Below are 24,830 nucleotides of genomic sequence, written 5' to 3' on the forward strand. Positions count from 1 at the left end.
GCAAGTACATTTCATGTCAACAACACAGTTTAACCCATGATTCACAAACCTCTTGTTGAAGTCGCTTCAATTCAGTTTCATTCTGTTCATATTCTTGCTTACAATCCAGCAACTGTTCAGTCTTTTCCTCACTAAAAACAACAGAAATATTATATTTACAAATATTAAAAGCTTTATTTTAAACTCCAGTTAATAATTAAAGGAAACTGTACCAGCAAGTCATAATAAGTTCACTAAAATGATAAAAGTAAAGCAGTGATTAAGAATGGATTGAAATATTGCTAAATTCCTTCCCTCTGGTGATTTTTGCTCTCCTGATTTCCTCCCGTTACATCAAAATACTTGAAATCTGAAAAAGAGCTTGAGAGCAAGCACACAAGACAAAGAAAGCATATAAATTATGGATTCTCTAAATCTCTGTTCCTGATTATTGCTTTCTCCCAAAGCTGCTTTTTAATTTTGTTTACTTATTTTAAACAATAGTGAAACTTATGTACTTGCTCATTAACAGTTGAATCCCTAATTAATACCACAGGTGGAGAAGATTTATATCCATTATACACATACTTCATTATTCTCTAACAACAGCTCCTCAGTCTATCCTCCCTGCAGATGTACATCATAAATGAGTCAATATACTTCCTTAGAAAAAAACAGTTATATAGAACTTCATTATAGATTCTGACTTTGATTAATTTGAGTAATTTTTGAGTCCTTCAAAAGCAATATTTTCTCTATATTAAGACATTCTCTTTCCCCTTCCAATTATACAGTAATAGTTAACATTAAGCTTACAAATCTTGGATAATTTAGTCTTATTGTTGGATTCAGTTTCACATTTACTCCTGTATTTAATAAAAGTTAGATTAAATATTCAACAAGGAGTGTGCAAAATTAATTAATGTGGGAATTGACTGCTCTGGAGAACTCTGGGACATTTCATATCACTCTAGTCCAGCCCAATCTTTTGGGTACCAGGGATGGTGCCCAACCATGGAGAAAGGTTTTTCCATGGACCAGAGGGCGCAAAATTTTGTGTGCTGTCTACATCCTGCAGGTGGGGTTTTGCTTGTTTGTGTGACCCTGTTTCTGGCATGTCATGGTCCATTGACAGTCCACGAACTGGAGGTTGGGGACCTCTGCTCTAGTCTAGACTCCTGCACTTCCTCCTCTTCTATGCTTTTACTGGGATTTGGTAGTTTTCAGAAAAGTAAAACTTAGAAGTAATTTGATAATGGAAAACTTTTGCATATTTCTAATTCTACAGTTCAGTACCAGAGAGGTCACATATTGTAAAATGATTATGGCGCACAAGATTTAAAATAATATATACAGTTTCAGTTTTGAAACATGAATATCAAAATAGAAAATATTTTGTAATAAACATTCTTTATTATCATTGTTTGATATCAGTGAAGCATTAGAAGAATCTGCAATTGTAAATTAGATAAAACAGAGGACACTAGTAGTACCTTGAAAAAAGCTGCTCATGCAATGGATTTTCATCAACCCCCTCTATTCTAAAGCTTTCCATTTTCCCTCAGAAAGCCTGAAGGGAATCAAAAAAGTTCTGACATGGGGGATATGGGGAAATGAAACATATAGGCATATAAAGATAGTACAAACTCCTTGGGTCTTTCATTTAAGACTCATTAAAAGAAATTTGAGAAAGATTGATTGGGAACAGTTGTGGAGGGTTCAGAAAGCCCCTTTGTACTTTCTTATGACAAGGAAAGAGAAGTTGAAATAGAACCGACCATCACTGAGGAAGAGATCATATAGGCAATGAGCCAACTGCCAAACCACAAGACTCCAGTTGTTGACATCATCCCTGTATCATTCACAGTCATTAGATACCTGTGCCAGAAAATTTAGGAAATCAACACATGGCTGAAAAACGGTGACTCTAAAGATTGTTCCAATTATTGCATAATTGCGATCATCCCTCACATCAGCAAGATTTTGCTTAATATAAAACATGATCTAGTATAAACCATCAAAAGGGAAAGAACGTTGGTCTTACCTGAACGTTTCTTTTAAGGAGAGTAGAGGGAGGGTCACGCAAGGGTTTAACACAGCCTGATTGGTCCATTAGACTGAGAGAAAACTTCTTAACCTTCAGCTTCTCCTGTTGGTTCCCAGTTTCCGCGATGTCGAAGTCTGCATCTATAAGTCACAATAACAAGGACAAGCCCCCACAGGGCCACCCGGTCCTCCCCCTCCCCAGACCCTGTCTTATCTAACTAGGGCGGGATCGTGACCCCTCCCTCTACTCTCCTTAAAAGAAACGTTCAGGTAAGACCAACATTCTTTTTCCAGTAGAGTAGAGGGGTCACGCGAGGGACATACCCACGCTAAGTCCCAGGGAGGGAAGACTGGGGTCCAGGGGGAGGATCGTCTGCCATCCTCTGGAGAACCCTCCGACCGAATGACGCCTCAGGTGAGGCATATACATCCAGCCGGTAATGTCGAATGAAAGGGGTAGGTGAGGCCCAAGTAGCTGCCCGGCAAATATCCTCGAAGGGAGCCCTGGTAGCCCAGGCCGCAGTAGTAGAAGCACTACGGGTAGAATGAGCTGTTATACCCGAGGGAGGGGACCGCCCTGAGGCACCATATGCCTCGCCTATGGCCTGTCTAATCCACCGCCCAATAGTGGAGGAGGACACCTTAGCCCCAAGAGAACCCGGTTGAAAGGAGACGAAGAGCGCCTCAGTTTTACAAATGCCCTCCGTCCGCTTCAGGTAAATGCGAACGGCGCGCTGGACGTCCAACCTGTGCCACAAGTGCTCTTTCTCCCATGATGGATTAGGGCAAAAATTAGGCAGGACTATCTCTTGGGCTCTATGGAAAGGTGTGTTCACCTTTGGAATAAACGAGGGATCCAAGCGAAGGACTACCCTGTCCTGATAGATAAGACAAAGGTCACTACAGGAAGAGAGTGCCCCCAATTCCGATATGCGCCTGGCCGTTGTGATGGCCACTAGAAACGCCACTTTAAGAGTGAGAAGACGCATATGAACTGTCCTAAGGGGCTCAAAGGGGGATCCCGTTAGAGCCTTAAGGACCAGGGTGAGGTCCCAGGTCGGGAACCTATGCACTGGGGGCTGTCTGATATTGGCCGCCCCTTTCAGAAAACGCTTTACCAGAGGGGAGTGGGAAAGAGTATAGGACCCCTCCCCCCTAGGATGGTGGCCAAGGCTGCCACCTGTTGTCAAAGGGTATTGTGGGACAAACCGTCCTCCAACCCCTTCTGCAGGAACTCCAGAATGTCCGGAACCGTGGCCCTAGAGGGATCTAGCCCAAGGGGAGTACACCATTCGGCAAAGGCTGCCCAGGTGGCATTGTAGATTCTGGTGGTAGATGGCCGCCTGGACGCTTCTAAGGTCGCTATGACTCCTGAGGATAGCTTTTTCCCCCTCAGAATGCCCCGCTCAAGAACCAAGCGGTTAGGTGGAGCCCCTGTGGTTCCAGATGCTGCAGGACCCCCTGGTGGAGAGCAATCTCTCCCAGGGGTATTCTCCAAGGATCGTTCACCGACAGTTGGACCAGGTCCGCAAACCACGGCCTCCTTGGCCAGTATGGGGCTAGCATGATGACAAGGGCCCTCTCTGCCACTACCTTCCTGATAGTCCCGGGAATGAGGGGAAGGGGGGGGAGGCGTAAAGGAGGCCTGGAGGCCAACGGCTCCTGAGAGCATCCGTGCCCTCCGCTGTGGGAGTCTGGAACCGGGAAAAGAATCTCGGCAGCTGGGCGTTGCCGGGGGTGGCGAACAGGTCCACTAGTGGTGTGCCGAATCTCCGACAGATCTTCTGAAACAGCTCTGGAGACAGCTGCCACTCGCCATTGTCCAGAGTCGCCCAACTCAGCCAGTCTGCCTGGTGATTGGACACCCCCGAAATATGTTCCGCCACTATTGAGGCCAAGTGTCTCTCCGCCCACAAGCTCAATGTCTGCGCCTCCTGCCAGGGGACGCGGGAGTGGGTCCCCCCTTAGCGGTTTACGTGTGCTTTTGTTGCCACATTGTCCGTGAGCAGGAGGACGTGACGCCCCTGCAGGTGCTGGCGGAATTTCCGGAGGGCGTCTCGCGGCCTCCAGTTCCAGCCAGTTGATGTTGTGGCTGAGATCTGAGGCAGTCCAGCGTCCTTGGGCCATGTTGGTGCCCATTATGGTCCCCCAGCCGAAGAGGCTCGCATCCGTCATGACGGTCACCCTCTCCGGCTCCCAAAATGATCCCCCTTGCTGGAGTGCTGGGGACATCCACCACCTGAGGGACAGTCTCACGTCTGCCGGGAGGCGAATTAGTCGTAAAGAGTTGCTCATCATCTTTTTCTGGGCTGGGATCAATGCCCACTGAAGAGGGCGTAGATGGAGCCGAGCCCAGGGGACTATCCCTATACAGGACACCATCTTCCCTAGCAGTTGGGATAGGGTCAGGGTGGAAACAGACCTTCTTCTTCTGACGGAGGCAACTAACTGGCGTAGGCTGGCCAAGTGATCTGGGGACAGCCGCACCTTCCCTGTCACTGAATTTATAACTGTCCCTAGATGAAGGATCTGCCTGGACGAGGACAGGTGACTTTTGGGAAAATTTACTGAAAACCCCAGGGTCTGGAGCCAGCGGATGGTTAGGCGGAGGTCTGATGTCGCCCTGGGAAGGGACTCTGCCTGGACTAGGACATCGTCCAGATAGCACTGGAGTCTTACCGGGATGGAGCGCAGGTGAGCCGCCAGTGCTGCCAGAACTTTGGTGAATGTGCGGGGTGCTGAGGCCAGACTGAATGGGAGGGCTCGATAATGGTAATGCTTTCCCCCATGGGAGAATCGGAGATAGCGGCGGTGAGCCCGAAGGATGGGGATGTGGAGGTAGGCCTCTGTTAGGTCTACCGAGGCCATATAATCCCCTTTTCTGACGCCCTGTAGGATTGATTTTAGGGATGACATTTTGAACCGCCGGTAGACCAGATAGCGGTTCAGGCGTTTGAGGTCCAGAATTGCCCTCCAACCCCCTGAGGCCTTCGGGACTATGAATAGGTTTGAGTAGTAGCCCTGCCCCCGCTCTGACTCCGGAACGACCTCCACCGCCCGAATTTCCAGGAGATGGGATACGACGAGGTCCATAAGTTGACGGCCTTCCGGACTTCTGGAGGGGGGAAACAATCTGAAGAACCTCGGGGGTTTGGAGAGAAACTCCAACCTCAGCCCATGACGTACTGTGGCTCGGATCCGGGCGTCCGTGGTGACCTTGTCCCATTGGTCTGCGTACAGAGCTAGGCGGCCGCCGATGGGATGACTCGGGTTCGAGTCATTTCCCTCTGCGGAAAGGGCGGTCTCCCCCCCCGTGAAAGGGCCGTTTGGATTGCAGTTGGTAACGGGAACGGTCCTGGTAGGCGGGCCTGTGGAACTGCCTGTCTTGTCTATAAGGTTGGAAGCGCTGTTCCTCATCCCTGTCAGGGGCCCTAAATGAGGGTCTGCGAAATGGGTGGCTACGGGACTCGGTCTTTTTAGAGGTGGAAGGCATGACTTTCTTTTTGTCTTTGTTTTCCACCAATATGGGATCCAAAGCTGCTCCAAACAGGTTAGGCCCGGCGAAGGGAGCCGCTACAAGGTCCCATTTTGCCTTGCTGTCTATTTGCCAGTTCCTAAGCCAAAGGAGCCGGCGGGAGGCGACTGACGTGGCCAGGGTGCTGGAACTGAACTTCACAGGGTCCAGGGTCGCATCAGCGGAGTACTGACAGGCGGCCATGATTTTGGTTATGTCTTGGTGAATGCGGTCGTCTTGGATCGGAATTCGATCCTGTAGCTGGCGGAGCCACATCACCGTCGTGCGGTTAAAATACGAGGCTGAGGCTGCCACCCTGACCGCCCACGCAGAAGTGTTGAAATTCTTCTGCAGCGTCAATTCCGCCCTCTTATCTTCTGGTTTGAGTTTGGCTGCCGCATCCCCTGAGACCACCGGGGAAGAGGAGACCAAGGCAGCTATGGGTTGATCAATGGTGGGGAGCTGGAGAGCCTGCACAAAGGACTTCTCCAGATTATAGGCTCGACGATCGTTGCTGCCTGGTGAAGAGAAGTTTGAAGGGCGAGCCCACTGGTTAGTGACCACCTCCAGGAATAGTGGAGGAGCAGGGATTTCCTCCTTATTAGTGGCCGTGTTGGAGAACATGGCCATGTCAGGGTCTCGGGGGGGGGGAACCGCGGGATCCCCTGTCCCTATCTTAGTGGTCTTCCTGGCCTTTCGGAGTAAAGGCTTGAACATGGCCGGAAGAAATAAGTTGGAAGAAGGAGGGGAGTCAGGCGCCGCCTCCTCGTCTTCAGAGAACCCCAGATCATCCTGTCGGTGTCCCTCCCCCCTGGAGGAAACCTCACTCAGTAATGAAGGAGAGGAGGCCCTGGATCTCGACCTACTGAGGAGTTGGGCCCTGCTATGCTGGGGAACCCTGTCCCTTTGGACAATACCCCGGGAAATGGCTGCAGAAATTAGGCGTTTCAGGCTTTCTGGAATGTGTTCTAAATCAGCTTCATCATAATCTGGATCGTGGGCCCGCGGGGCCAACTTACTAGGCCTCTTGGCACGGAAATTTTCGTCAGAGGGGCCTTCTAATGGGTCAGCCATCTCAACTTCCCCCGCTTCAGGAGAAATAGATAGTGAAGGAGAATCCCCCTGCCTCCCGCTCCTGTCAGACCTGGTCGGGGAGACTGAGGGGGAGGAAGGGCTGAACCCCCTGTTGATTGAGGGTGAAGGGCAAGAGGCCTCTGCCAGAGGGGATCTGGATCTGGGCCCAGAGGCCTGGGCCTTTTTCTCAGCCCTGGCGATGGTCTTTTCCAGGGCCCTAGAACACCTGAGCTCATCTCTCTCCTTGGCTCTGGAGGGCCTGTTAGCCGCAGATGGCCTGGAGACTCAAGGCCTAGCCTGTTCTGTGGGGCCCTCTCTTGCCTCCTGGGCCTGGATGGGTGCGGCCTGTGCCGTTTCAGCCGGCGCCGCCATCGCCCCACTCACGTGCTCCAGTCAAAACTCCTTGCAGGCTTGCTAGGTTCGGGGCCTTCCCAGCTAGCAGGTCTGGCTGGCAGCGGGCCTTGAGCTTTCTCTGTGTAGGCCTGAGGTGGCTTCGGACCTTGCGTTGTATTTGCAGGCCTGGCGCACGTGGTGGCTTCAAAATGGCCGCCGGAGCTTCGCCCATTCTTTTCCACTCTTCAGGCGGCCGCTAGTTCAGCGCTCCACCCCAAGTCACCCCAGTCTCAAAGAAGGGTCCTGCGATCTTTTAGCGTGGCCGCGGCGCAGTCGCAAGTCCAAAAAAACGGCCGGGAGGAACGGCGCGGCTATAAAGTTTCAAGTTTATTTGATTTATAGACCGCCCCCTCTCCCTGAAGGGACTCGGGGCAGTGTACAGGAACCACATTAAAAACCAAATACATAATAAATACACTTAAAACCAGATTAAACCTAGAGCCCTGTACAAGTTATAAAAATTAAAACACGACCTAAAACTGACCCCTCGAATTTAAAAAATACAGGCATGGGGTGGGAAGTTGGAATTAGGCCAGGTCGGCTAAATTGAACAGGTGAGTTTTTAGCTTCTTGCGGAAGGAGCGGAAGTCTGTAGTTGTTCTGATATCAGGGGGAAGGTCATTCCAGAGGGTCGGGCCCATCACAGAGAAGGCCCTTCCCCTGGGCGCCGCCCGCTAGCATAGCCTAGTGGACGGCACCCGGAGAAGTCCCTCTCTGTGTGAGCGGAACGGCCGAAGGGATGTATGGGGCAGGATGCGATCCCGTAAATACCTAGGTCCTGTGCCATGGAGCGCTTTAAAGATGATAATCAGCACCTTGTAACACACCCAGAAGGCCACAGGTAGCCAGTGCAGCCCGCGCAGGAGAGGTGTTACATGGGAGTACCTAAAAGGGTCGAGGGGCCAGTCTTCGCGCCGTTTGTCGCGCTGCGGCTCACCCTTTGCCTGCTGTCTTTCGTTGCGGGCTGCAGGAGGAGGCTATCGTCGCTGCAGGATCGCCCGGCACGCCCGAAGCCCGGGAACCAGTCCGGAGCGTCCGGCCCGCAGGGAGGAGGGAAAACTGCCCCACGGGGCTCCCCCTGCCTGCTGAGGACAGTAACAAGCTGTCCTGCTGGGCGCAGCTTTTAATTTAGATAATTTTGAAAGTCCAATAAGTCAAATTTGCTCTTTAGTTTTAGAAATACTCAAGTCTCACTAAGAACCAAGCACAGTGCTTTGGACCAGACTGAGAGGAAACTGGGAACCAACAGGAGAAGCTGAAGGTTAAGAAATTTTCTCTCAGTCTAATGGACCAATCAGGCTGTGTTAAACCCTCGCGTGACCCCTCCCTCTACTCTACTGGAAAATTACCATATTTCCAAGCTGGCTTCTGAAAGGGTCATAGCACCAAAAGTCATGTTGCAAATCTGCGCAATAGAAGATTTGCAGATCACAGAAGAAATCTTGTGAATATCAAAAGATCATTTACATGTGTTTCGTCAATTACAAGAAAGCCTTCGATTGTGTTAATCATGAGAAGCCACGGAGAGCCCTACAGGACTTGAGTGTACCAGTACGTCTGGTCAAGTTGGTGCACTCACTATATTCAAATCAGGAAGCCACTGTATGAACACCATATGAAAACACTGAATGGTTTAAGATAGAGAAAGTGATGTGTCAAGGTGGCATTCTCTCCCTTTCTTATTCAACCTGTATGCCAAAATGATGATAAGGATAAGCTTGAAGAATCAAAAAATGGGATACAAGTTGTGGAAGAAAGATCAACAATGTTCATGATACAACTCTCCTCTCAGAAACCAAAGAAGGCCGAGAACATCTGATCAAGAAAATCAAAGAAGAAAATGAGAATTTTAGTCTCTTTCTGAACATCAAGAAGACCAAGCTAATGACCACAGCAAGGAATGGAAACATGAAAATAGACAGTGACAGTGAAGAGATAAAATGCATGGAAGAATTCACTTTTCTAGGATTGCAGATCGCTCAAAGCAGTGAATATAATCCCAAAATAAAATGTCAGATTGCACTAGATCATATAGCAATGATAAATGAAGCTGAATATGGAAAAGCGTAAGTTAGTCTGCTCTACTGTGTTCCTTGTAGCTAACTATTGTGAAAGTTGGACCTTAAAAAAGCAAGACAGGAAGAAAATCGACTCATTTGAGCTATGGTGCTAGAGAAGACTTCTGCATATTTCTTGGTAACTAACAAGCAAGTACTGAAATGAGAAAGGTGACCAACAAGCAAGTACTGGAGTGCATAATACCAGACCTATCATTGGAATGCAAAATCTCAAAACTGAATCTCTTACTATCTATGGAGATATTTCTTTTGCATCTTTCTTACTTTGGCCATGTCATGAGGAGAAATTCTCTAGAGAAAGCAAATATGTTTGGAAGAGATAGTGGTAAGAGGAAACTAAGCAGTCAAAGAACAAGCTATCTGAAGAACATCAAAGCTGATACCAGCCAGATCATAGAAAAATTCAAAGTAGCGCAAGATGGAAAGATGTGGAGAGACCTGGCCCGCAGAATAACCACGAGTCAGACAATTACTGAATGAATAACATCAGCAGCACTTTTTGTTATCCCAGCTTTCTGTGTATAACTTAACATGGGGAAGACAAACATTATCCAAATACTTTTAGAGTGATCTGACATTAAAGTGATCAAGCGAAGTCCAAAATCAAGCCAATTAACTTACATTTATGAACTCTCATTTCTTCCCCATACATAAGACTAAGATAGAGAGGTAGGTAGGTAGCTGGAAAAGCAGAGGAAATAACCTATTTTTATTTCCAGTATGAGTTCAATCTGTCAGTAAGGAGATTAAATAGGCATAGATTTTAATATTTATCGAATAGTACTTCAATACAACAGATAGATTATATTGGAAAACAGTGCTTTCATATAAACCAAGACATCTGATTATTATCAAGTAATCCTCTTCAATCCTCCCCACAAAATCATCTGACTGGGGATTTTTTCAGAAAAAAATAATGCAACACAAACAGCAGTATTGCATATGTGAATGTAGAGTATGGAATAGACAACATATGGATAAGAATTTGTGTTATTTCTCTAAAACAAAAATCTTCAGGTTAAGGGAAACTCATTTTTTCCCCAAGAGAATATTATTTTATCACTCAGATTTTTCTTTCTGAGAAGCTTAAAATGGGCAGTGGGATTATTCTTCACTGTCCTCCACAAAGAAAGCTGATTATTAAAACTGAATTCCAATAGGTTAATATGTGTTTGCTTTTCATCAAGTTAACTGAAATATATTCATAACAGTAAACATGTTTATCTGCAAGACATCCTATTTAAATCAGAAATTATAGAAATATTCAGTCAGAAATGTTTGTTTCATTTTCAAATTATAAAAATATAAGTTCCAAACATAAAAAATATTCAACCATTTTATATGTATACATCTATTGCACAACATGTATTTTATGCATAATATCAAAGCTGGAGTTAATGAACTTTTCAATGTAGGGCCTGTTTTAAATAATGACAGTTCTTATGTCAAACCACAGCTTCTCATAAGTATTTACTCAACCACCATGCTTTGTATCCAATTTAAGTGCAATAGAACTAATGGGAAATACTTTAGCATACCAGCACATTGGTTGCTACTGACAATCATTAAAATATATTAACATTTTATAGGCAAAAATGTTATTTGTAAATAAATAAAACATATTGGTAAAATGTAAAAATATTCTCAGAAATATATACACTTTCAAAGAGCTATTCAGTTAAGTGTAATGGGATTGTTTTTAATTATACATTCTACACCAATGTTCACTATTTAGGCTATTACATGTCAGTCAAATTAATAACAGCAATTTGCATTAACTTCCCTAGTGCAGCTGTTTAGAGAATATCTTGGCTAGGCTCATTTCAACAGACACCCAATATCTGAGTCATCAAAAATGTATCTTTTTTTTGTATTTTTGTACTCATCATGACTAATTAAAAAAAACATTATATTCTGTTCAAATAAAAAAGTAATTAAATAGACATAATGATATACTTTGCCCATTTTAGATGATCCAGTTAAAACTCTCTTGTAATAGTCTATTGGTCTTTGTCTGTATGCATGTGTAGGGGGGTAAGGGATGGAGGTGCTGGCTCTATATATAAATGTTCCCATTTTATGCTCCTCTCTCTCTCCCAAAACAATATTTGAAGCCCAGCCTACCATACTGCAGTTCAATACAATTCTAATAGTGAAACATGTCAAATAATATCCAAGTGAAATAATAAAATGCACCTAAGGAAGAGCTTTGAAATTTCAAGGGGCCTAGAAATGTTTCTCAGCACCAAATTTTGACAGGAAATTACAATGGAAAAACCTTATTACCATAAATTACTATGCCATTCTATGTCCAGAACAAATATAGAAAATGTGATCTTAGTATTAGAGGACAAGCATACATTAAGACTCTTCACCTCTGCTGTATTATTCATTCAGCAAGCACCATAATGGCTTAATTAGCCATAAACTTTGCAGCATTTATCTAATGCTTAAAGCATTTCACATGCACAATTGCAGCTAAGGATTGGAAACAGGCCTTTCAGGCAGAGAACAGGTGGCAATCTTAAACTCATTTCATTGCTAGACTGAATTTAACAATGATTCTGAAACTTATATGTTAAACTCCTATTTCACATCACTGTGTAATTAATTTGCCACAGATTTAGAAATCTCAATATACATTGCATTATCAAATCAAAATTAAGACACAACTTTGATAATAATGAAACTTATAGTCTTGGATTATATTAAAAAAGTTATTGTACAAACAATGCAGACTCTTCAAAAATTTTACTGATATGGACATTAGCACCATTTATAATCACTGAGTAACCTTAGGCACTCGTACAAACGCACACTCACCCACTGTTAATGGCAAACATGTCTGTAGCATATGGAACTCATGGGAGCTCACTATTTTTTTCCAAAAAATTTTTTTTTTAAGTACTGTGTTTGATAGTATAAGGCATTGAGTGGCACGGTGGCCTAGAGATGAAGAAGTTTGCCTCCCACTCGGAAGGGTTGAAAATTCAATCCTAGGCAGGAACAGACATTTCTCTACCAGGGCGCAAAGAGAAAATATCTGCTACAAACTCCGCATAATATCAGGAAGGGCACCTGGCCAGTAAATGCTCAGCTCCATTCATTCACCCCTACTCTACGCTGATAAAAAGGATTACACTCTGCATATACAGAGTCATGCAGAAGACTGAGTAGGTATCCCCAACGAGGGCTGCAACATGTTCCGCTAGCTGGCATGCATTCGTAAATAATTCCATTGGCAAAACACAATACTATTTTAACTACAACAAATGATATTAAACAATAGTCTCGTTTTACTTGTAAAGTTTGCAAGTTACAAAGTTACAAATATTCTACATAGAATATTTCAGAAAGAACCTACATAGTTGTTTTACCTATACCCACATCAGAAGTACCACCTAACAAGCGGACAAACAGAAAGTACCGTGTTTCCCCGAAAATACAACCTGTCCTGAAACTAAGGCCTTGCCACATTTTTCTGGTGGGCAAAAATATAAGCCCTCCCCCGCAAATAAGCCCCCTGGACAACCCCCCACCTCCGGCCAGGCAGAACGCCACTCACCAAATTAGCGGTATCCCAAAGGTGCCAAGCCATGAGAACCGGGGGGGGAGGTGATTGCATTGCTTGGCGCCTTCGGGATACCCTAGGTTGGTGAGCGGCTCTGTGCCCAGCTGAAGAGAGAGGTTGCCAGGTGGCTGTTCCTTGCAAGCGGGCTCCCAAAGAGCCGGGCACAGCCTCAGGGGCGAACAGCTGTGTTGCGCTGTCGCAGCAGTGCAGCACAGCAGCCATGAAGCAACCACGCTCACAAGCAGCCACCCGGCAAACCCCCCTTCCAGTCAGGCACAGTGCCATTCACTGACCTAGGGATATCGCCAAGCCACGTGAGCGTCTGTTCGCCGCCACCCAGCTCTTGTGGCTTGGCGCCTTCGAAATGTCAGTGAATGGCGCTCTGCACGGCTGGAGGATGGTTGCACAAGTGGCTGTTCTGCTCCCGCTTGCGCGCCTCCCAGGTTCATGATGCCTTAGCCCAGCTGCAGAGCCAGAGCACTTCCGCTGCTGCCGCCACCATCCCAGCATCGGTTTTTCGGCGGCTTCCAAACCGAGTCTTCTGGCAGTGGCCACTCTGGGCATATGCTCTATGGTTGTATGCTCTGAAAGTAGGCTCTGCCGGCAGCTGGCTCACAGCTGGGGGTGGTGGTCTGCAGGGAGAGTTGGGCCAGGGCATCGTGAGGCTGGGAGGGTAAAAAGAAAATAAGATCCTGTCTTTTTTCAGAGAAACACGGTACTGAATGTGCATAGATGTTCAGTTATAGGTAGAAGAAGAACAGGGAAATTATGGTATACCTATTTTTACTTTACATTTATAATAAAAATGCTTTTAAAATCTGTTCCTTCAGATTTACTTAAATGCATGCTTATACAGCAGTAATCCATAAGATCCAAAATATCTAAAAGGGAGTGTGCACATATGTATTTTACAACAAATATACACATACTTGGGTGGTAGGCCTCTTCTTGCTTATAGGCATTTGCTTAATCTAAAACAGTTACTAACTAGCAAGAGAGCCCACACAAAGTGCCTTAATTCAATTATGTGTTCTGTTTTTTAACCATTTATGTACAATTTAGAATTGTCCACTTCATTTTCCCTATCAAATCTGACTATATTGGCATTCAATATGCTAATTTTCAAGTCAACATTCCAAACTGCACCATATATTTATTGTTCACTGCAAATCATCTGAGACCTCAGCAAACAGCATCAACTGCATATAAAAGTACACACTCATATTCCCAGTCAACACACCTCTAACCTAGGCATATCATAAGAGACATCACACATCCTTATTGTCATATGTATTTTTTATCAGAAGACACAGATTGCAACCAACAATGTTATTCCTTTTGGGGGGAAGTTTTTTTTTTACAATTTTTTTTATTTTACTAATGTTATGGTTTTTTAAATTATCATTAGAGCTAAGGTCTATGTCTATTTCCATTATTTTATTTCTTATTCCTACATTTATACTTTATTCTACATAGTTGGTCTGTTAATCCCAGCCTTATATTTTTGTATCTATAATTTCTGTTCTCATTAGCTACTATTATCTATATTTTTATATTTTTCATTTGCAAATTATCTCAATAAAGAATTATATATCTTCTATGTATTTAGCACATAAGACATGTGAAAAAATCACATAACTATTTCATAAGCAAACAACATCCATATTTTAATATTTCTCTAGTCACGCCTTTTTGAACACCTCATGTTTTAAGGCAGGAAACAAACTGTTCTGTCCCGTGATTCTAATGAATATGTAGACACAGGCTTGGCTGTCTGCCACGACTAATTACGGAGATAAAGCCACCCCTTGGCTAGGAGCCTAGAATGCTATCTTCAAGAAACCAAGATTAGACTTACGGAATGCTTTCTCAACGGCTAGTAAAGTGGACTGTTGTTTCCTGCAAAGATTCCCCTCCCGTCGCTCCACCTATAAGCTCTTTGGGAGGGGCCACAACAGTAGCCAGCTGTCCCTATTTCCTTCTATGACGTCTTCTCCACAGCTGTTCCCTTCTCTTCTCTACGCACACGCATATCAGGGACAACCTCCCTCTGTTCCTCCTCACTGCTCCCTGACTCAGATGTCACCTGGTGGCCAACAGGCCTCTCTAGACCCTGCTCTGACTCCAAACACCCTCCAGAGTCTTCTTCATCCTCCAGAGCAGTTCCATAAGGGTCAATGCTGTCAGAGTCCACCAACAGCTCAGCCGGCCACTGCTGGGCCACAACAGGCATTATCTTCTTTCAGCTTCATTCCATATCATTCCATCACTTTTATTCTTAATTTTATTCATTACACAGAATACTTACATTTCAAGTCTTTTTAAAAATGTTCACTTACAGTGCTTCCAAATAAAATTAACAGGTATATTGAAAAATTATACATGAGTAAGATTATGAACAAATTGTTTATAAAACATGCATTTCAGACTACCTCAATTTGGTAATGTTTAATAATAATCCCCCATGTTTTTATTTTTTTTAAAAAGGTTAAGACAATGAATATACTCCTGTCAATGACAGTTTATAGATAGCCCACAACTTAAGTCCATCCTTAACATCTGTTCAAAGCTATGATTATTACATGTCTTAAGTTACACCACCACCACAATCATGTAATTTCATTTTGGGCACTTGGCAACCGACTAGTAACTAGTTGCAATGATCTATGGTTTGCAACTTTTTTGCCATTTTCCAACAAAAAACATCCACTGGATAAACTGAATTCTGACTTACAACCACAGACCACTGTAAAAGCAGTGGAAAAATCAAGCTGGAGTTAGGACTGCAATAATTTATTCTAGACTCAATTATGATTATAAATAGAGGACTACCTGTACCAAGTTCCTAATAACTTAAATCTTATTTCAGACTAAATTTTATATCATAACTATTACAAAAGTAGAAGGTGCAAAAAGCCAATCATACTAATTCTGTTTCTAAAGGAAAGAATTAATCTGCTGCAACTTGACAGTTTTGTTAAGATCTTACAAATATTTCGCTATTACAAAATAAAGGCAGTATAAAACTCTAATAATAAATTAATAAATAATTCCTGTCAATCCAAGCTGGAGAAAATCTACTTTCTAGTCTAAGGAACAAATGCTTCCTTGCAGGAGGACAACTGCCCTTGGAGTTCTAATAATTATTCTTTATTATGTACTTACAGCTCTTGTCTAAGCCTTCTAATCTTTGCTTTGGCATCTGCTAATTCCACTGATAAGTGTTGTCTGCTTTCAGTGCATTTCATTCCTGGCGATCCACAAGGTGATTGTGCTGCTGATGCATGAGATAGAAAATGAAGAGAGTCTCGTTCTTCAGAAAGCTCTATGATAGTCTGACATAAAAAAAAAATTTCAGTTAAGTATATGGAAGTAGAACCCTTCAGATTTTGCAAATTGTTACTTAACTATTTTATTTCATAGTTAACTATTTCATTTCATTGCTAATCAACAAAATCCTAAATAATAAAAATTTAAAAATTCTGTTAATACCTCAGAATGCTCATCTCGCTCATCTATAAGTCGTTTTAAATGTAATGCCATGTTTTTTAGGAGAGGTTCAATATAATCTTGTGCCAGAGCACTGTCATCCATCCACTGGAGATCAAACACATTTTCCTGATTATGGGTTACCTACAAAGAATAAATAACAATGATGTAAAACTATTGTATTTAAATAATTAGATTGCTAAATTTGGACTAATTAAGTGTAACTAAATGTGAAAAGACATTGGAATTCAAGCTTGTTTTAATGAACAAATTATGTGCATTTTAATTTATTTTAGAAATATTCTGCAATTTAACTTTGAAGGTTATCATTTATCTTATCTTTTCTAAAATTGTATTTTTTCCTTGTCTTTTCTCTAATTAGAAATTAACTCACATCTACTAATGATTTCTCTAATTTCTCTTCCAACTCACTTTGCCAGGGAAAAACAGCCTATGCATTTGAAGTCATATCTTAATCCTGTAGACATTAAAATGCAAACAATAAGTACTGGATAATTATTTTTAATAATTGTTTTCAATTATTATAGAGTGCTCTATTTCTGTTTGGAATATGCTAAAAAATTAATATACTAACCTATTTCCCTGAAAATAAAGCCTCCTGGATAATAATCCCAATCGGGCTTTTGAGCACATGCGCTAAAATTAGCCCTCCCCTGACAATAAGCCCTCCCCGAAAATATTGCATCACAGCAGCAGCCGTGAGATGACCACACTCGCTGCCTCCTGCACCTCAAAAATAATAAGACTTCCCCAAAAGTAATGCCAAGTGCTTATTTCGGGGGTCAAAAGAAAATAAGACCCTGTCTTTATTTTTGGGGAAACATAGTACCTAAAATATATACATTTTTATTTTCATATGTCCTTCAAAGAGCTCATTTCTGGCATGTTATCTTCCTTACCTCTATGCATAAACAGAAAGGACATATCCCAATAAGGGATAAAATTATTCTTGTTTAATCTAATGAACTCACACCTACCATCAACTAGAGAAGAAATAAAGTGTTGTCTTTGCACTATGTTTTCTGATCTTCTACGCAGCCACAACTAGTACATACATCATTAATCTATTTATTTATTTCTATCCCGGCTTTATTGTTTTTTATAATTAGCTTAAAGTGCTGAACATACTTTAATCCTTCCTCTTCCTATTTTCTCCATCACAACAACCCTTTGAAGTTGGTTGGCTGAGAAAGAGAGTCTCAGACACCCAGCCTGTTTTTATGCCTCAGGCAGGATTAGAACTCAGTCTCCTGGTTTCTAGCCTGGTGCCTTAACCACTACATCAAATTGGCTTTTTTTCTGGAGATTGTAAAGGGTGCTGCCTAATCCTTTCAATCTTTCTTCTTTTAATGTATTTTAAATTTATATAATAGAATTATATGGGCTTATCTTGATTTTAGCTAACTGAATTTCAAACAGGACCATATTCAACATCTTCATCAATGACTTGGATGAGGGGGATAGATGGGGAACTCAGATGACACCAAGCTGGCAGGAATAGCCAACACTCCAGAAATTAGGCTTAAGATACAGAAGGATCTTGACAGACTTGAACATTGGGCGCTATCTAACAAAATGAAATTCAATGGTGAAAAAAGTAAGGTTCTACATTTAGGTCCTAGTGGGCAACCATTTAAATATGACCCAGAAGTGTGCAGCAGTTGCCAAAAAGTCAACACAGTTCTAGGTTGCATAAACAGAGGGATAGAATCAAGGTTACGTGAAGTGTTAATACCACTTTATAATGCCTTGGTAAAGCCACACTTGGAATACTGCATTCAGTTTTGCTCGCCACAATATTAAAAAGATGTTTGAGACTCTAAAAAGAGTACAGAGAAGAGCAACAAAGATAATTAGGGGACTGGAGGCTAAAACATATGAAGAATGCTTGCAGGAACCTTTGTCAAGTTTAACAAAAAGAAGGATTAGGGGAGTCATGATAGCAGTGTTCTGATATCTCAGGGGTTGCCACAAAGAAGAGGAAGTCAAGCTATTCTCCAAAGCACCTGAGGTTAGGACAAGAAGGAATGGGTGGAAAATAATCAAGGAAAGAAGCAACTTAGAACTAAGGAAAACTTCCTGACAGTTAGAAGAATTAATCAGTGGAACAACTTGCCTCCAGAAGTTGTGAATGCTCCAACACTGGAAGTTTTTAAGAAAATGTTGGATAAACATTTGTCTGAAGTGGTGTAGGGTTTCCTGCCTAAGCAGAAGATTGGACTAGAAGACCTCCAAGGTCCCTTCCAACTCTTCTATTCTATTCTATTCTATTCTGCTCTGCTCTATGCCAGAAAAAGTAATTCCTAAATTGATTTGTTGCCTTATAGAATTGCTGTCCTATTGAATTTCATGGGATTTAGTTCTAATTACATAATTGCTTATTTTTGTGAAATCACTTTTGAGTTACCATAGAAACTGAATTTTCATTAGTTTTGAATGAGATTTATAATGGAGAACGTAGATATGCTTTATTTACATTTAATCCTTTTAAGAAATTGTTTCAACTAACATCCTTGTTCACAGAATTTAAAATAAAGAAAATATTGTTAATTCACCTCTTTCAATCTTCTCTTCAGGTGAAAACATATCTAGCTTCTTTCATCTTTCCTCAGTTAAATGGACCACTGTTAATTCTGTCGCTTAAGCCTCTAACCACCATTCTTTCTTGTTCCAGGTTAACAATTTATTTATTTACTGAGCGCTTATAGACCGCCCCCTCTCCCGAAAGGGACTCGGGGCGGTGTACAGTCCATACAAGAAATACATCATATAAATAACAAACAATATATTGACAAGACTACTCTTGGTGATATATTCTTATCAAATAAGACTAAAGCAGTGCTACTCAATATCTCACTATAATTAACTCAAACTTCTCAGACTTGATCTAACATATTTAATATTTCAAGATACATACAAACTGGTGGGTTTCATACTAAGAATTCAAATAATGTACAATTTTCTACATTTAAAGAAACAGTTTGGCTTTCTGAGAATATGACATCCAGACAGTTTTATTGATATATAATCTATGATTTCCATAAACTGCTGAAATAATAGGATGACATCCAAATCAACAGGAGACTCCCACAAAAACTTCAGAAAACAATCAGATCCAGGAGATGGACTGTTCTAATAATGCACCAATCATATGAAGCAAGAGCTCCAGAGGAAGGCTATAACTATACTTTATTGAGATAGGCCAAAGTATCAGAATCTTGTAAGTAGGTCTATGTTTTCCCCTCTCTTCCATTTATACCTGTGAAAGTCAGAGGCGAGCCAGTTTGATCTTTCTAAAACAAGTAACTGAGCTTAATGCATATTTCTACAGTTGTTGCCTTAACAACTTTTCAATGGCTTCTCCATGGCTGCATCTCTTTGGCTCCTTGCATAAGCTCATCAATCCTATGAGAAGGAATGGCTGATCTTTTTTATTTAAGTGCCTATATAATTCTTTCAAATACAATAAACATTCTGCAGAATAAATTATTATCAATACGTTTGACTGCCTTTTAAATATTTTTAATAAATTAGGATTTTTGTAATAATAAACAAAATATTTACCTCTTGTATATGGGCAGCAACAGCTGCTCTTACATCAAAATCTAAACTCTGTATTCTTTCAATGAATTCTTCTTTCTTCTGGCACTAAATATAAATTTTAATTAGTATTTACTCTATAGGTAGCTAAACAAAATAAAATAACATCCTTCAGCTTTTTCTTAGTAATGTAATACACCTGAAATACTTAATAAACACACTTCAGCATAAAATAAATATTTACAGGAAGATTTGTGATTTATTTATCCCTGATCATGCATTGTATTTTTTCAACTCCTTTAAATTTGGCATATTGTCTTCCTACTCCCAATAAGCACCAGCCATCATGGCTGTCTGCTAGATTAAAACTGTGATCAATAGATCTATTTAAAAAGTTTCTACTGTACTGCATATATTCTCATTTTATTAAGCTTTGATTCCAAAAACTCATTTCTACATCTTTTATTGAAGGGTCTATCTTTAATTTACTTGAATACCTTTATTTAGAACAGGAATGGGAAATGTGAGACCATTAAGGTGTTGCTAAATTATAACTTTCACATTTTTTTTAGAATTTTTTTTTTATTGGACAAGTGTGATTGGACACACAAGGAACTTGTCTTTGGTACATATGCTCTCAGTGTACATAAAAGTTTACTGCTTACTGGCAATACTGGCTGGTTCTGCTGAATGATACACATTTTCGATCCCTGATTTAGAGGGTATAAATGTCAATCCCTGCCATATGAGGAGATCAATGCCACAGAAATGCTAAACTATTTTTATTAAGATTGGCTATCAAAAATGCTTTAGCCCCTTCGCTCAGGCTACCTTCCTTATAATATCCACTAACTCTGTTTAATTATATATAAGACTAGGAAGATAAGTGTCACTCAAATAAACATTGTAAGTAGTTTTAAAAATTAGCAGACCTTACCTGAACAGCACAACCAAGGAGAAGTAGAAGGAGTTTTTTTACTTCTTCAGTGCCTTGTTCTGAAAATAGTTTTAAAAATATTTTAAAAGAATATACTGGTTTACATTTTCAATAATATTGAACATATTCTGTTTCCCTTTCCCACATTATAGGTTTTTGGGTTAGCAGTGGTTTAGCAGACATATGGCTGCTATTGTAATATGATGTGAGGAAGTTGGAGGATAAGCTACAATCAATGGGCAGAATACAGGTAGTCCTCAACTTACAACCACAGTAGAGCTAAACATTTCTGTTGCTAAGTGAGACAGTTAAGTGAATTTTACCCCATTTTATGACCTTTCTTGCCACAGTTAAGTGAATCACTGCAGTTATTAAGTTAGTAACATAGTTGTTAAAGGAATCTGGCTTCCCCATTTGACTTTGTCAGAAGATCACAAAAGGTAATCATATGACCCCATGACACTACAACTGTCATAAATATGAGTCAGTTGCCAAGTGTCTGAATTTGGATCACAGGGCCATGGGATTATTGCAACGATTGTAAGTGTGAAAAACAGTCTTAAGTCACTTTTTTCAGTGGCATTGTAAATTTTGAACAGTCACTAAATGAACTGTGGTAAATTGAGGATTATCTGCATAAAATAAATATTCCAGTTTTCTATATTTACTATACTATATTTACTATATTAAATAATCAAAATATTCTTTCTAGAGTAGCTCTGCACACTATTTTGTAATCCACGAATAGTTAATTCTTACCCAAATTCAGTTCCACATTAAAAACAAGAGGAATGTTTTGTGAGGGACCTTTTTGGGAAACTTTATTCACCCAGTCACGTTGAGAACAAAAGAACTGTCTGACGGATTGATTTTGTCCCATGTGAGGCGGATTCTCTCTGTCAAGCAGTGCTTTTCCTCTCAAGGCAGCTATTAATATGACAGTCTCTCCAAAAATTGAAGCAGGATTTCCTGCTTGGATTTCATGATGGCTCATTTTCAGCCAGCTCCCAAGAACCAAAGGAAGTCTTTTCAGCAGGTGGCAGCAGCTTGCAATATTCCCTGCTTCTCCATTGACTTTCTAGGGAAGTCATCCGGGAAGAGTGTCCATGGCAATCACATGTTTGCGGGGCGCTTAGCAACCTGTCTTAAGTATCAACAGGTTGCCAAGTATCCAGATTGCAATCCCTTGGCCATAGGAGCTCTGCAATAGCCCTAGGTTTGGGTATGGGTCATAAATTCTTTTTTTTTAGCACCATCATAATTTTGAATAGTTTCTGAACAAATGGTTGTTAAGTGAGGACTACCTGTACAAATATACAATGCATCTAAAGTCAAAAAACATTTGACAGTATTATAAAATATTACTAATACATATTTGTGATTGCCAGATTCAGGGCAGGCACAGAAATAAATTTTGACTAAGTATTTAATTCCATATTCAGAAACCTATTTACATCTAATAAGATCACAGATATAACATAAATTTACTACAAACAATAATAAAGCACAGCTTCTCCAAAGCAGGGCAATAGAAACGTATATATACTACAGGATTTATATTCAAAGTTTTTCTTGTTTCTCTGAATCAAAATATAATTAGCTATTGTTTTAAAGGTGATAAAAAAGATCTAAGATCTAATAGATGTAAGATCTATTTATATAATATTCCTCCCTAACCTGAGAATACCTATTATTTCCTTGCCAACTTCAACAAATAAGAATTACATATTACAGTATGCCTATTTTAAACCAGATGCAATGCTTACCAGAAAAGGGATTTTTTCCAATTATTAAAACATTTGGCAAAGGCATCATGATCAATTGTTGCAATGTCTCCTGTGGAAGAAGATTTAACTTTCATAACTTTTATAACAATTATACAGAGGCTGAACTTTCTATATGTTTCTGGCAACATCTGACCTTAATTGACTATATTAAAATAAGCAATAAAATTATCCCTTATTTACAAGTGTAATATTGAATTAATTTCAAGAAACCATAACTTTACTTCATGGTATTTAAATGGTTCAGGTTTTACTTTTTGTAAAAGATGAAAGGCCTAGAATATTTTACTTATCCTTTTTATTCTGCAAATATTTTTCTTATAAATTGATATTCTTTTTTCTATTAAACAATTGATATGTTGTTTCTGCCTTATTGTAAGGAAAATGAAATTGAAAAATTGCCTGTTCCTAGTTGGTGTTGACAGCCAGTATTTCTAATATACATAACATTTAATTAGTGTTCTTTCTTAAGACTTTTGGACACTTTTATGATCATATTATTGTTTATGTCACATAGAAAATTAATGTTAAAACAAGAAAATCTAGAAAACCTATTAAGGAATGTTAAAGAAAGTTAATGTTAGGGAACATACATATTCAAAACAACCTATGTCAGAAGTGAGCAATATTAGAAATAAGTTCCTCTTTAAGGACTTTAGAAATATATTTTTTTATTTGTACAGAGCAATGATACTGGGAATGAGGTGAAAACAATTTTCATTTTTTCTACTACTAGAGATTCTTGTTTATTAACAGATATACACATATTAATACTTGTAACTTATTTCAAGCATATTGATATTAAATAATTCTTTGAGAGAATGATAAATACCCAGATTCCCATACCTAATTTAATTTAAATTCAAGGAAATTAAGTAAGTTAATTGTAATGAATTACAACCATATATAGCCTAAGTCAGCTGTTCTCAACCTGTGGGTCATGACCCCTTTGGGGGTAGAATGACCCTTTCACAGGGGTTGCCTAGGACACGGGTACACGCTGCCCTCTTCTCTCTGACAGCCGCCTGGTTAAAAAGCCATCTCCCACGGCATTTTTCCCTGGGGGGCTCCACAGAACATCCCAAGACCAATGCCACCACATCTGCCCTCTTTGGAACAGGTCCTCTTCAGAAGGACGAGGCCCCGCTGGTCCCTTTCGCGTTCCTTGCCTTCTAGCCGTGGCCCCACGCCGTGGAAAACATAGGCACGCCTCGCACAATTACAGCCCAGAGCAGTACCAAAGCCCCTCTCCCAACTGGCCTTTCCTCCCTCGGAGGGCTTCGGGGGGAAGCTTCTGCAGAAGCCCGGGTGAGTGAGAACATGTTCCCACCGTTACAAAGTCTCTGAGGCTGTAATTGTATGGGGGGGGGGGTGCGCGCGCCTACGTTTTCCACGGCATGGAGCCACGCCAAGGTTCTGGGCGGCCGGTGATGACTCCGGAGCCCATCCATGGGGGGCAGGGTCCCCCTCGTGTTCGTCTTCCCAGATGGGCTCCGGAATCATTGCCGGCTGCTCAGAGCTTCGGCGAGGCTCCACGCCGTGGAAAACATAGGTGCGTGCACCACCACCCCCGCATAATTACAGTCTCGGAGTCTTCGTTAACTGCACGAACTTGTTCTCACTCGCCTGGGCTTCTGCAGAAGTTTCCCTCCAAAGCCCTCCAAGGGAGGAAGGGCCAGTTGGGAGAGGGGTTTTGGTCCTGCTCCAGGCTGTAATTGCGCAGGGCATGCGCACGCCTATGTTTTCTATGGTGTGGGGCCATGGCCGGAAGATGAAGAACGCGAGGGGGACCAGCGGGGCCTCATCCTTCTGAAGAGGAGCTGTCCCCGAAGAGGGGAGATGTGGTGGCATCAGACTTGGGATGTTCTGCGGAGCCCCCCAGGGAAAAATGCCGCTGCCAGGTACTTTTAACCATATATTTTGGTTCTATGACTGTAGAATGCTGCAAAAAATCATAAATACAGGCCAGTTGTTGAATGTTTCAAATGTGATTGGAACACTCAACAAGGTGACCACAGTATGTGTGTCTGTGTCTGTGTGTGAGTGAGTGAGAGAGTGAGTGAGAGAGAGAGAGACAGAGGGGGAGGGAGGAAGGGAGAGACAGGCACAGAGAGAGAGAGACACACACACACACACAGAGTGAGTGATTAAGTGAGTGAGAGACAGCCAGACACACACACACACACACACAGACAGAGAGAGGGAGAGACACACAGACAGACACACACATACAGTGAGTGAGAAACACACACACAGAGTGACAGAGATGAGGGGAGGGAGGAGAGACAGAATGATACAGAGAGACAGACAGACATACAGAGAGAATGACAGAGAGAGACAGAGAGAGAGAGAGACAAAGAGCCACAGAGAGAGAGAGAGACAGAAGGAGAAAGAGAGAGAAAGA

At 41.7% G+C, this 24,830-nt stretch overlaps 1 protein-coding gene across 7 annotated transcripts in view; it reads right to left on the reverse strand.

Annotated features, from left to right (window-relative positions):
• The window catches only part of CCDC88A (coiled-coil domain containing 88A), a 96,736-nt gene that overhangs the window by 55,708 nt on the left and 16,198 nt on the right, over window positions 1–24,830 (reverse strand). For 6 of the 7 annotated variants that reach the window (XM_081943085.1, XM_081943084.1, XM_081943082.1 and 3 more), the window contains exons 4-9: window positions 22,409–22,478; window positions 20,643–20,701; window positions 19,730–19,813; window positions 16,148–16,288; window positions 15,821–15,990; window positions 50–131 (exon numbers count right to left, since the gene is read on the reverse strand). In XM_081943085.1, the coding sequence (XP_081799211.1) occupies window positions 50–131; window positions 15,821–15,990; window positions 16,148–16,288; window positions 19,730–19,813; window positions 20,643–20,701; window positions 22,409–22,478 (606 nt within the window). Of the gene's footprint in view, window positions 1–49; window positions 132–11,370; window positions 11,508–15,820; window positions 15,991–16,147; window positions 16,289–19,729; window positions 19,814–20,642; window positions 20,702–22,408; window positions 22,479–24,830 lie in introns of those variants that run through there. The other variant, XM_081943086.1, reaches the window with a different exon arrangement.

This window comes from Natrix helvetica, assembly GCF_964273705.1.
Source record: "Natrix helvetica genome assembly, chromosome: 2".
NCBI classification, from domain to species: Eukaryota; Metazoa; Chordata; class Lepidosauria; order Squamata; family Natricidae; genus Natrix; species Natrix helvetica.